The 14182-nt window shown below is 37.0% G+C and overlaps 2 protein-coding genes across 2 annotated transcripts in view; one reads left to right on the top strand and one right to left on the bottom strand.

The window, feature by feature from the left end:
• Nucleotides 1-14139, top strand: part of LOC127425512 (exostosin-1b) — a 128618-nt gene extending 114479 nt beyond the window's left edge. The window contains exons 7-11 of the mRNA XM_051671589.1: nt 3433-3528; nt 5838-5927; nt 7395-7555; nt 8245-8416; nt 9549-14139. Coding sequence (XP_051527549.1) covers nt 3433-3528; nt 5838-5927; nt 7395-7555; nt 8245-8416; nt 9549-9734 — 705 coding nt within the window. The 3' untranslated portion in view covers nt 9735-14139. The remainder of the gene's footprint in view (nt 1-3432; nt 3529-5837; nt 5928-7394; nt 7556-8244; nt 8417-9548) is intronic.
• The window catches only part of med30 (mediator complex subunit 30), a 38505-nt gene continuing 30470 nt past the window's right edge, over nt 6148-14182 (bottom strand). Inside the window, exon 5 of the mRNA XM_051671621.1 lies at nt 6148-6824. Within this exon, the coding sequence (XP_051527581.1) occupies nt 6711-6824 (114 nt within the window). The 3' untranslated portion in view covers nt 6148-6710. The remainder of the gene's footprint in view (nt 6825-14182) is intronic.

The raw sequence follows: 14182 nt of genomic DNA, 5'->3' as shown, positions 1-14182 counted from the left end.
TTTTGATGTCAAGACCAGACATGATATTTCAAAATATCATCAGGGTTGAATGATAAGCATGGTCCCGGGTCAGTGCGAGAGTGTTTCGGGACAGTGCATAAAATATTTAATGACCATGTACTAGGGCTGCACAATTAATCGAATAAATAATCGAGATAACAATTAAAGCTGCCACAATTAACTAATCGTGAAAAGTGTCAATTATAGCAGTCAATGTAGGTCTACTCATGTTGCGTCAAAAAGGTTCATTTAATTTTATATTTAACGTATGTTTTTGCAGTGGTTGATCATTTTAACCAATCAGAGACCTGTCCATTGCCCGCTTCTGTGTCTGTTTTATTCAGAATTTGAAAAACAGCTTTGTTTTTTATGCTTCTGAGAGGGCTAATGTAGTCTTGATTTACTGATGTATAACAGCAAAGTCATTCAGGAACAAAGTTCTCAGCTTGTTTTGGATGTGTAGCCAACATAAAGAATACAGTATGCAGTAGATACACCCCAAATATCAAGAAATAATCGACAATTTTGATTTTTGTCTCAATTGTGCAGCCCTACCATGTACATTTGTATGCATTGCAAACTTTAAAAAAAAACAAAAAAAAAAAAAAAACAAGAAAAAAAATAGTTTTCTCTAATGGTTTCAAAAACAGTATTGGTGTTTTGCTAATTCAGTTTAATCAGTTGTCGATGTAAATGTCATCAAGGTAACATTATCTCGCTGGCTGACATAGATGAAGTTTCGTTGAAATTGCGAGAAACATTATTGAATATGTTGAATATTATATGAATATTATAAACAATTTATGCTATAATTTTCCAGTAAAAGTGTTTAGGAATTTATAGATTCAAATTTCTAGCTATTATTGCAAAGTACATAGTAAATTGTGTAAATTTAGTTTAACTGTTTAAATTTTTCTGTCACTTATAAAAATGTTGCTATCACACATGGATGCACTCAAGAAACTATGCACGTTTTCTCTCGTTATATGTGCTAATTGGCTGATGCTGCTTGTCTTAAAGAGACAGTACCGATTAAGCACATGTTCTACATATCAGTGTAAATACTCATAAATAGTACAATTTATGCAAGTAAACAATAAAAATGTAACCAAGATATATACGCAACATATTATATGAAATTACAAGACATTCATTGTTGGAATAGACTGAATTGTAAAAAATTTCAATAACTAAAATGTGGCCAATTTGATAAAACCTAATCATTAAAATATAATTTGTAAAATTAATATTTTCGAATTGTACCTTGAAGAGTTACCCATATGAATTGATATCAAATCGAATTGAGATTGTGAATCGGAATCAAATCGAGAAATCTGTATCAACACCCAGCCCTAGTCCTGACTGGACCAGTAGAAAAATCCTTATTGTTGAGACCTAACATTTTCATGCTTTGTCAGGTTTTTATAATGAGCTAATATTTGACAGGTATCAGCAGGCCCAGACAGTATTTTCAGACTTTTTCCTCATTTTCTGTATTGATTTTCTGCTGAATTCTTTAAACAAAGGCTACATCCACACAAATTCGTTTTCGTTGGAAAACTCCATTTTCAGTTCCTCAACGTCATCCTTTTCCAAAGTATGCGGTAATGGAGATCGTGCAAGATGTTCTAGTGTGGAAAAGAGGCGTAAACGTAACAAAATGTAAAGCGTTTACAAAAGAAAACCTGTTAGTGTGGATGTAGCCAAAGATGCGAAAGTGTTTAGGATGTGTTGAACTTTTGTGTATGACAGACATTAGCCGCTTTTCCACCATCGGGCCGAACAGTTCTCATTGCAAAACCATACCGTTGCGTGTTGATCTGGGCCAGTTGGCAGGGTTACAGTTTCTTTTTCCACTGTGGTGCAGTGAAATCAAGGGAACATCTGTAACTGATCCGTCTGTGGCGACGGCGTGAGAGGTAAACATTGGAGCGAGTGCGCTATGGAGGATGATCGCATGTTCCAGTTTTTTGGACTGCTTTTTCCCCCTTGGTTTTACTCTACTAATACACAGAAAAGACACGGACCATGTCGCAAAAAGGAAAGCAAAGAGAAAAAGGCGAGAGGTTTATCATCATGAGGGCTCATGTATGCCACCGCACACAAACATGCAGAAAGGCAAAAGTTCCCAGACTAGCTAAAAAGGATATTTACTGAAAAAGTATTATATGAAAACAGTATATGAGAAGATATTGATATATTTTGAGTTTTTATGAACTCGTAACCTGCTTCCCTGACAAAAAAAGACGTGTAAAATAATAAATGTATGCTACAATACCAGTTAAACCATAAAATCATGAAGATACACTAAACATACACTATTTTCTATTAACTTCAGCCAAATATTAGCCAACTTGGCAAGATAGAAACAACTAAAAGCACTGCAAGTTACCTTGGCATTGGCAAATTTGACAGTTGTGAGTCACCACGTACAAAAGCCATTCAACCAGTACGGTTGAGTACGGTTAGCTAACCATGCCAAGAATTCCGTGCCAAGAGCGGTTTATAATCGTGCCTTGTTGAACCATGTGGAAATGCTACTGTAACTGTTCCATAATGTGCTCAGAACCGTTCAGCCCGATGGTGGAAAAGCAGCTATTGTTGTTCTGCGGAAATCTGTAGAGGTTTTTGCGTATGTCTGCACGCACTGATTCCTTGTGGGCCTGATTATTGTTGTTTTGCTGTACATTGTACACTCTTAATTAAAATGTTCCCAAAGATGAAAAACCACAGAAAGTGTCCAATGTTTTGTTGCTTGTGTTCAAATACTTGAATGCTCTTAATGAGTTATTTAACCCTCCTCTGCAAACTAACTGACTTCTAGATCAGAGGAAGAGCCCGTCATAAAATGTTCCACAATAAATATTTATGAGTGTTAACGTAAAACCAGAGTCAGTCACTACAGCCGGAGGTGTAATCACTCAAAGGCACTTGAAAGTGGCAAAAGAAAAAAAATCTTGATTTCCACAGTTATGACATGTTGTAAATTGAAACCAACATTGCATGGCCTAATATCCCAGTAACACTATCCAATTTATGACATGACTTTACAGTCTAGTGCTCAAACCAGATATACACACATGCAATTGATCCTCACAGAACTTAACAAGAAGAAACTTTAGCCCACTGAGATGTCAAGATGTGGCTTGTTTGGCACTCTCAGATTGCATTTACTGTCAGATTCTTAATGTATTTTTTGGCTTGCTAATTAAGTATGATCAAATTAGAACGATTGATGCATTCATTGTAAAGGATTTTAAATGTTCTTAAACATTTAAGCTTGTGGCTGGATCGGATTGAATTGATGTGCATTTCTGCCCACGAGGCTTTAGTAAAAGATATGTGTAAATCAAAAGAATGAGTAATTGTGTTTTTGTTTTTTTGTTTTTTTCTTCTCATTCATGATCTCTCTTTCTCTCTCTCTCTTCTCAGATTATTGTATTGTGGAATTGTGACAAGCCTTTACCTGCCAAGCATCGATGGCCTGCCACCTCAGTGCCCATAATTGTAATAGAAGGAGAGAACAAGGTGAGAACCCTCCCTTTAAATAAAATGGAATGAAACAATTTATGAAATTGGTACTTGATTTATATTTACAGCAGTAATAAATTAGCAACACCGTGACTCTTGCCATTTATAGTTGTTGTTCATAGGGAGTGTGGAGTTTTTGGTCTGAGCTAAAGCTGGCATACAAACAGAGAAATAGTGTGTGTTGTTTCCCAGTGTTTGGAGCGGAGAGGGATTAGTTTCCTCTGGTTGAGGAAGGAGAGCAGTGAAGTAGTGCCAGTCGGCCTGTGGTTTGTAGTGCTTGTGGCTGTCTTGTTTACAGAGGTGGTGTGTGTGTTCACATCCAGTCTAGCTGACATTTGAGGAGACAGCTCTTTTAAGCCATGACTGACAGTGTGGCCCCACGCCACACGGAAGTGTTGCTTTGGGCATTTTCCTTATTAAACACTTGCATTCTGGCAATATATGTGGTCCTGCTGAGAATATTGCGCTGTTCCAGCAGTTTCGATGTTCACTACCCACATTATTGCTGTGCTGCAGTGGATTTCATTAACAACAACAAGAAACAGCATTCAACATGCCTGATAAGAGACAAGAGGATTTAAAGAAATGGTTCACCCAAATAGAAATTGTCATTATATGCTCACCCTCATGTTGTTCTAAACCTGTATGACCTTCTTCTGTGAAACACACATGGGGAAATATTAATAAATGTTGACGGCTTTTCATACAATAAACATATGTAGTCATCAGGAGCTGTCAAGGTCCAAAAAGGACATAAACGTGCCATAAAACCCTCTGCTGTTGCTCCCAAATCTCATTTGCATTTCCACATCTTAAAACTTTAATGCTACAAGTTTTATGGTCCCTTTTGGGAGCTTGACAGCCCTTGGCCACTGTCTGCTTTATTGTATGGCAAAGAACTGCATGAAAAGTCTTTGAAATTTCTCATTTTGTGTTCCACATAAGAAAGTCAGTCATGTGGGAACTTTTTTGGGTGAACTATTCCTTGTGAATCTTTCTTGATGAAACTCCAGCAGAAAATTATGTAGGGGACTTTCATTTATTAACTAAGATTTGATTGGATCATGAAAAGTTAGGCTGTGATATTATTGGTAATATTAGTTTGCCCCAACCCTGTGATCTTGATAATGTTAGCAGAACAGAAATTTCCTTTCAGAGACAAAAAAAGGTTATGTTTATAAATAAAAGATGAAAAGAAATTAAATAATGTAATTATTTGAACATGTTAGTTTATGATGCATTAATGTTGTCATTTTAAAATGTAGTAGTATATGTTAAAATTATCATTAAGATTAATAAATGCTGAAAAATGCTTAATAAAGTAGTTAACAAATTTTAATAAATACAACATTATTGTAAATGGTAATTTCTTTTTTTTTTTAAGAATAAGGTGTACTAATGAGTTGTGCATGAAAACGAACAACATTTATGAAGTATATCGTGTCAATTTAAAAAAAACAATTTTTTTTTTTTTTTTTTGCCTTTTGTAATACAAGTTTAGATTTAAGCAGATAGACAGTTACAGTGTAAACAGATTTCAGATATTATTCAATATCACTGAACAGCATTTTGCTGCATGTTGATGGCTTGACGTGGGTTCTTGGGAACAGTACTTTGGTATTTGTCCATCTGAGAGAGATTTCATGTATTAGATTTTAGAAGTATAGTCTAAGTATAGTGGGTTTCTAGAAGTGATGATTGTATAGAGAATGGACCCTCTGGGCACTACCATCTCTCCAGTGGACGAGTGTTTGTATGACTGAGAAGGAATTTACAATGGGAAACGTGTGTATTATTTCCTGTTTAGTTTGGACACATCCTCTTTTTTTGTGTATTTATGTGTCTGGATTTTTTCACTCCTGACACTGTGTTTTGACAGTTTATGCCATTGAGTCCTGATTTGTCCATATGTGTTTTGACAAAAGTAAATTAAAGTGTTTGCATGTGCGTGTCCGTGTTTATGAAGTGCTGTGAAGGGAATAATGTGTGTGTGGTCTGTTGTATGTATTTGTGACAGGAGTTTAATGTGTATGATGTGGTTATTGTAAATCTCTGTATTTTATTAGTGTTTCTGACATCACACAAACACACAAGGCAAATATTTAAAATAATAAAATAGTGCAACAGTCTGGAATCCAAACAGAAAAAAAAACATGAAGAGAGCAATTCTTCCCTCTTTACATATTCTCTCTCTCTCTCTCTCTCTCTCTCTCTCTCTCTCTCTCTCTCTCTCTCTCTCTCTCTCTCTCTCTCTCTCTCTCTCTCTCTCTCTCTCTCTCTCTCTCTCTCTCTCTCTCTCTCTCTAGGTCATGAGCAGTAGGTTTCAGCCATATGACAGTATCATCACTGATGCAGTGTTAAGTTTGGATGAAGACACAGTGTTGTCAACCACTGAGGTAATTCTTCAATCTCTCTGTCCTTTGTTTTCTGCTCTTTATTTATGCTGCTGATGGAAGGTTTTCTTTCCTTTTTCACCAATAATGTGTTGTGCATTAACTTGCTCACTGATATTCTACATGTTAGCCACATGTTAGCCAATAATTAAAGGGGTCATTTACATATAGAAGTCTTAAAGAGGGGGGAGGGGGGATGTCCCCCACCTACTTTTTGCGAAATTATACATTATATTTTAAGAGTTTTAGACAGTGTGTGAAGAACTCTGGGATAACAAAGTCAGGTTTATTGACATTTTTACACATTGGAAACATTCAGGAAAGTACAGTGCAACATGAGCAAAGCTGATATGATTTATAATCTTATCTTGACTAACATAAGTGACTAACTAACATAAGACTTACATAAATAACATTTTGTATGGGGAGAAAAAATAAAAAGCCATAAAATTGCAGAATACATCCACTTCAGCGCAAAGGTTCCACCCTATTCCAAGCAGTGTTCAGCACTCTTACAGAGCTGAATAAAATGTCAGAATTTAATGTTAAAATTATTAAATGCATTAATCGCTATTAAGAAAAATGCAGCATTTCATCCATTGCAGCTAACAATAGGGCAGATGTAGGATCCATAACCCTGTTGCAACGTACAGTAAAGTGCCTCACACAACGACACAGCATCAGTATGGCAGGATTCTGATCAGTCGCTCGGATTAAACCTCTAACCTTTCAGCTGGCATTGCAGATATTGTAACCACTATGCTGCTGCCACCACCCGTAATCAGCTCAGCTCAGCTCATAGCATAGCCTTTTCAGCCATGGCCTCTGTTCCTCTCTCACTCTCAGCTTCTTTCCTATGAGTCCCACTCTGCAGTGTGTGCTGGTGAGAAATGGCCATCCCTTATCAGAGAGAGCAGAGTCAGTGTACAAGCACACAGCCCAACTCAACCTCCTAAACCAGTCCTCTCTCTTGCACATTCCTCTTTTCTTCCTGAAATGGATATCTTTAGTCATTTGTTCTCTTGACCAGACTGCAGGGAAACTGCAATTACTCTTTCTTCCTTAAACTCCCCCATTTGTGTAGCCTGAGTCTTGGTTCGGCATTACATTTGAGGCAGATGTCTTGCCGGTGAGGTTACGGCAAGGTTTCATTGTACCTTTGTGTGTGGTGTAATTCACTGCTGACTTCAAATCCAGCTGAGGTTCTGCCTCTGACACTTTTGATGCGTTTCAGTAATTATTTGTTTAAACGCTTTGATCTTAAAAAAAGGAGGGCATCTTACAGCGGTGGCTTTGAAAGCGTGTTTGTGTGTGTGAGTTTATATCCTTTTTGTGTGTGTGTGTGTGTGTGTGTGTATACGGATGTTTGTCTGGATGTTGTTAGGAGAAAACTCGATTCTTTGTTCTTTCTTTTAAATCTTTTTATCTGGTTTTGAATAACTGGCTTCTAACTCGAGTTCTATGTTGCAGGTGGACTTTGCCTTTACAGTGTGGCAGAGTTTCCCAGAGAGAATTGTGGGATATCCAGCCCGCAGTCATTTCTGGGACAATAATAAGGAGCGTTGGGGCTACACTTCCAAATGGACCAATGACTATTCCATGGTTCTCACCGGAGCTGCCATTTACCACAGGTATTTAGCAGCACTTGTGCACTGATGTATAGACAGCTAAAAGATGATAAATCACTTTGTCTTCTCTTTGCTTTTCTGAGAAAACTTTAAGGGAAAAATGGACAATAAAAGTACAAGATAATGGGTCACTTTAGTTGTATTTCTTGTGAATCTACTGCCAGAAATGTTTTTTTGCCTCCAACCTTTATAAATCACTATAAAAACTGTATTCTGTTTAGGCTATTACTGAATCTGAAGTGTAATTATTTGGGCTGGGTATATGCACAGATTTCCTGTCCACAATGTCTCAGTACATCTCAGTTTTGATTCGATGTTGATTCTGTAAAATAGTTCACTGCCTTTAGGCTTGGTGGTGCTGGCTTCAAATGGCTAGCTTCTGCTTTAGTTCATTGATTCGTTCAAAGGATTGTGATTTGGTAAACTGAGTTTCCATAATAAGAAAATTCATCCTGAACAAGGATGAATCAGAAGGACAAGAGGCATACTATAAATAATGTTTAGCAAAGGGCAATTGAAAAGATCAATATTGAATCGACATTGAATTGTTCAAATGAATAAGAAATCAATAATGTTTACCAAGCCCTATTAATTACACATCCACTGACCTATTGATGCTTTGAAGTTATGATTTGGTTGTCTCTAAAGCTGAACAAAAACCAACATGCCCTCCATTCCCTCCTCTTCTCCAGATATTACCACTTCCTGTACACCCACTTCCTGCCAAATAGCCTGAAGAGCATGGTGGACCAGCTGGCCAACTGTGAGGACATCCTCATCAACTTCCTGGTGTCCGCTGTCACCAAACTGCCACCCATCAAGGTCACGCAGAAAAAGCAGTACAAGGAGACCATGATGGGCCAGGTATGTGAAAAAACAAGACTTAAGGCATTCACACTGACAGGGATTGAATTGCTGAAGGTTGACTGCTATATCCAACAAAATCAGATGGTGTATGGATCGTGGATGTGTAGCTCTTTTTTCTTTTTGAGTTGGTTCTTTTCAATGAATCGGTCAAATTGGTTCACAAATTGGTAAAAATAATTCATTTGCGCATCAATCTGATTCAAAATGAGTTTTAAAAATCCTTATCCAGTAATCACAAATGACTGGAAAGGTCATGAAAAAGTCAAGAACATGCATGTTTCAGTTATGTTGGGTTTTATTCTTATTTCAGTTAAAGGGATATTTCACTCAAAAATATAAAAATCTCTCATCATTTATTCACCCTCATGCCATCTCAGATGTGTATAACTTTCTTCTGCTGAACACAAATGAAAATTTTTAGAAGAACATTTCAGTTCTGTAGATCCACACAATGCAAGTGAATGGTGGACAGAACTTTGAAGGTCCAAAAAGCATATAAAGACAGCATAAAAGTAATCCATATTACTTCAGTGGTTAAATCCATGTCTTTTGAAGCAATATGATAAGTGTGGGTGAGAAACAGATAAATATTTAAGTAATTTTTTACTCTAAATCTCCACTTTCACTTTTACATTCTTTGTGCATATCGCCATCTACTGGGCAGGGAGGAGAATCTATGTCTAAAAAGGACTTATTGATCTGTTTCTCAACCACACTTATATCGCTTCTGAAGATATGGATTTAACCACCGGAGTGATATGGATTACTTTTATGCTGCCCTTATGTGCTTTTTTGAGCTTCAAAGTTTTGGCCATTATTCACTTGCATTGTATGGACCTACAGAGCTGAGATATTTTTCTAAAAATCTTGGTTTGTGTTCTGCAGAAGAAAGTCATACACATCAGGGATGGCATGAAGTTTAGTAAATGATGCGAGAGTTTCCATTTTTGGGTGAACTATCCCTTTAACATTTTAGATGATAACCCTGGAACGCCTCTTTAGATGCTACAACAGTTTTCTCTTTCATGAGAAATACACATTGCAATTTTAACTTTACGGCTGACTCAATGTAATTTGCCTACATGATGCTCAAGAATACTGTATAACATTTTGTATCTGTTCCTCTTAGTCATCTCGAGCCTCACGCTGGGCAGACCCGGACCACTTTGCCCAGCGTCAGACCTGCATGAACAAGTTTGCCAGCTGGTTTGGTGGCATGCCTCTGGTCCACTCCCAAATGAGACTGGACCCTGTTCTGTTCAAGGACCAGGTCTCCATCCTCCGCAAGAAATACAGAGAGATAGAGCGCCTCTGACCAGACTGGAGCCCCTTGTTGGACATTCAACAGGGGGCTGCGAGAGACTCTCTAGAGCAGAGGAGGACCACAGTGGTCAGAGATCTGGCTCTATATTCCCTTGAGCACACAGCAAAGGACAAAGACACCAGAATGTGACGGCCTGTGTGGACCTTTAAACATACATTACACACTTTTAACTACAAGACTCTATGGGATATTTTTTGTTTTGTTTTTTGTTTCGGGTTTGGTAATGAATGCCACAGATGACTGATCTTTCCCAGCACACAAGCATGTTGTTGGACAACAGGAGGGACACATCATCGTGTTAGCACTTCATCTTCACCATGACACATCTGGATCCATTTATTTTTCCTGATCCGGCATGTTCTCTAGTTCTATGCTTTCCGGGATCTTGAGGAGATTGAACCGTTATTTCATAAAGTTAAACCCTAATGTTGTTCCAAACCAGTATTTCTTTCATTGAACACAACAGGAAATGTTAGGAAGAAAGTTAGCCTCAGTCACTATTTGCTTTCATTGTATGGAAAATAATTAGGTTCACATTCTGCCAAACTTCTCCTTTTGTGTTCAACAGAAGTCAGGTTTGAAACAACATAAGGATACATAAATGATGACAGAATGTCTGACTGTCCCTTTAAATGATTTCCAAGTTTTTGAGGTATTAGGGTTTTTAGGTAATCTTGTTTTGATTTTCAAAGTCACAAAAGTTGTTTGGCTTCATCATAATATCATTTGTTACCAACACATGAAAAAGACTTCACTAATGTGCAAAAACGGCCATAACACTGCATTCAAAACTGCTGCAATCCCTTTTATTAGTGGCAGAACCACATTAAAAACCCTTCAGTATTTTATTTTTCTTATTTTAAATGGTGCCAAGAATCATTAGTTGCCTTTTAAATGGCATGTGAAACCATCCCAACATAGTTCATGCACATCCATCCTACAAAAAAACACAATTAATTAGAATTCCCTAAATCCTTGAGTTATTAAACAGCCAGGCCTGGGAAAATGTTTGTCTTAGTCAAGCAAAATTTAGCAGTAAAACAAAGGCAGTGCCTGCAGAGCTTACTTTGCAGGAACGCCATCTGTTTAGGTGAGAAAACAGCCACTTCAGTAAGGTCTGAATTTGTAAAGTAGCTTTTGACATTCCAGCATGACAGGGTGCATCGTAAGGACTTATGCTCCTAATTTAAGTGAGTCGTCTCTTGCCTCCTTTATCTCCCCCGTCCCTGTGAAGAATGAGCTGTCCATCAAAGTTCAATGGCACTGCCTCATTTCCCCCCACCCCCCCCCTTTTTGTTGGCTGGCCTCTTATTTTAAACATATAAAGCTTACTCCACCACAAACCTACACTCAGCAAATGTATGTCCCTGTTTTACCTAGAAAGTGACGAGTGTATGCTTCCTTTACATTGAAATGCACATCTATTCTCATTGATTTTTATATCAAGGAAATGGCGCTCGAGACATTGGGGCCCCTCCAGTGTTGTTCCCTGCATTTTCCAGAGCAAATGTGTTTTTAAAGAGTGGAGCGTTTTGTCAGTCTCTGCTCACAGGTACTTGAATGTCTGATGACTTGAAGGAGTGCCGTGCTTTAGTGGCCTTTTGTGAAGGTGACTGGACTTAAAATGTTCCAGCTGTGAGCCAAAGCCTTTATTTTTTTTCTATTGCATTTTCCTTCGCATAATGTATCAGAATACAATTGATGCTTTGACATGTCATTGTACACTACAATGTTGTTGTTTTTTTTCTATGTGGTCACGGTCAACCTGCGCTGAAATCAAAACACATATCTGACATTTAATGTGGTTTAGAACCCAAGTTGCAGACTTCAATTTAGTCGTATATTATTTGACAAATGTCTTAAAGGGAGAGTTCACCCAAAAATAAAAATTCTATGATCATTTAGTCACCCTCATGCTATCTCAGATGTGTATGACTTACTTTCTTCTGCAGAACACAAACAAAGATTTTTAGAAGAATAGCTCAGCTTTGTTGGTCCTTACCATGCAAGTGAATGGTGACCAGACTTTTGAAGCTCCAAAAATCACAAAGGCCCCATAAAAGTAATCCATATGACTCTGGTGGTTTAATCCATATCTTCAGAAGTGAAATGATCGGCGTGGGTGAGAACAGATCAATATTTAAGTCTTGAATTAAATCAATTGTTTTACCATAAATCTCCACTTTCACTTTCAAATGTGAAAGAATATAAAAGGGAATGTGAAAGTGGAGATTTATAGTAAAAAAGGACTTAAATATTGATCTGTTTCTCACCCACACTTATATCATTTCAGAAGACATGGATTTAACCACTAGAGTCGTATGGATTAATTTTATGTGGCCTTTAAGTGCTTTTTGGAGCTTCAAAGTTCTGGTCACCATTTATTTGCATTATATGGACCTTCAGAGCTGAGGCGTTCTTCTTATAATCGTTGTTTGTCATACACATCTGGGATGGCATGAGTGAATAAATGATGAGAGAATATTCATTTTTAAGTGAACTGACCCTTTAAGGCTAACATTTTGCCTAACATTTATTTTAGTGTTCTATGGAAGAAAGTCAGTCATACAGGTTTGGAAAAACATGAAGATGATATAAATAACATTTTTGGGTGAACTCTTTAATATTTTAATAAGCTATTTGACATCATTAACTCATGCTTCAAATGTATAAGAAATGTTCTACAGTAAGGCTTACAATATTTCACAAGGTCACAACTGACATCTATTGCTAAATTAACAGGAAATCTGAGTGGTCTAATTTAAATGTAAGCATTTGAATCTTGACAAAATTTAGTAGATGTTTATATGTGAATCTTGTTAGACAAGTAAACATAAGATCAAATTTAAAAACACAAATTCAAGTCCCTTAAAGCTACTACTATAACAGTCAAATAAAATGTTCATTTGTTATAGACTAAACTACTTGAATTTAAACAATGTTTGTATGGTTTTTCGTTAGTTTTAACAAGTGGCCCACCTCTGGCTAAGTTAATTTAATTACAATTTTATATCAAGCATATATCTATGATTGTTGTTATAATCTCATATCACAGAATTTACTTCTGGCCTCGCACAATTTTATTGGCCAAATCCTAGACTTCAAAACCGTGACCTGTCGCTGTACATAATTTATATTTATGTCCATACAAATAAATTCACACAATTATATACAGAATAGCGTGTCCGAACCTGAAGATCATTTTTAACTGCATATCTAATTTTGATTACCCAGTCACCATGCCCTTGCAAACACTGTCATCAGGGCATGTGATATGTCCAACACTGTCTGGATCTGCCTATGGCCTTTGTCAATGTGTAGTATGTGTACAGACAACACAAACTGATGGGTGTTTGCATTGTAAAACGATGCCAGTGTTATTTTATTTTTTTATTACCCAGTGTGACTTGACAAAGCCATTCATTTTCAGTTGGCATCTGTTGAATGCTGCTGCTACCACTACACACTTGCAAGATCACCAAAGAATCTTGCCAAATTTAAAGTCATGCAACTGTACCATTATGTCTTTAATAAATGGATTCTTTTATGGTTTATACTGGTTATATCTTCATCCTGTATCTGTTTGTCTTTCTCGTTTAGTAAGGTGCAACAAGATCAGCCAGTCTCAAAGCTAACATGTAAAATTATACATACATTCAAGCAGGCCATCTATGACTCAACACATTTGTGTCTGTTTTAACTTCAAGCAACTTACATGATCTTCTGTGATTAGCAATAAGCAATATGGAACAATGCTCAAACACTTCATTGTTGGTTGGAATACTTACTGATGTGTCCCTGATTGTGCCTTGAGTCAGTTGATTTGTGAGTTTATGACTCCGACTGACAGAAGGGGCAAAATCTTTAGTATAATAAAAATGTCATCTGCCAGATGCCAACTTTGCCGTACACTAAAGTTTCATACCATTCGTTAAACATTCAACTCTATTTCACGGATTAGGCTGTTAACCAGACTTGCATGACCACTTTAGACTATTTATGAGAAAATACAGATTTTTTTGTTCAGAGCTATTTGTTTTGCTCCCTCCTGTCCTGACCCCTCCCTGTAATTAACAGATGACTTTTTATAGAGGTAATAAAGAAATTGCGAAATGCCAATTTTGTATGAATGATTTATAAGAAAATGAATAAAGTCATATTTGATGCTATAAAGACGTGACTCATGTTGCATTTTTCCCATGAATATAGTCATAAAGAGGTGACAAGAGTGATTAGGAATAATGTGGGCTGTATTGAACTCTACTATCCTACTATTCAGCAATATTGATTGTGCATTTATTGTAACAAGAGGCGGCAATACACTGCTGTGCTTGTCATTCTTTTGTGTACATTTTTGAATTCGTGAAGACCAACTAGGGGAAAAAGATGGGAAGCTCAGCTATGTAATGACCATGATCAAGGTTTTTATTTTTATTTTA

Source organism: Myxocyprinus asiaticus, chromosome 34 (assembly GCF_019703515.2).
Source record: "Myxocyprinus asiaticus isolate MX2 ecotype Aquarium Trade chromosome 34, UBuf_Myxa_2, whole genome shotgun sequence".
Lineage (NCBI taxonomy): Eukaryota > Metazoa > Chordata > Actinopteri > Cypriniformes > Catostomidae > Myxocyprinus > Myxocyprinus asiaticus.
The sequence above is the reverse complement of the archived record's forward strand: the minus strand, read 5'-3'. Positions and strand labels throughout refer to the sequence as shown.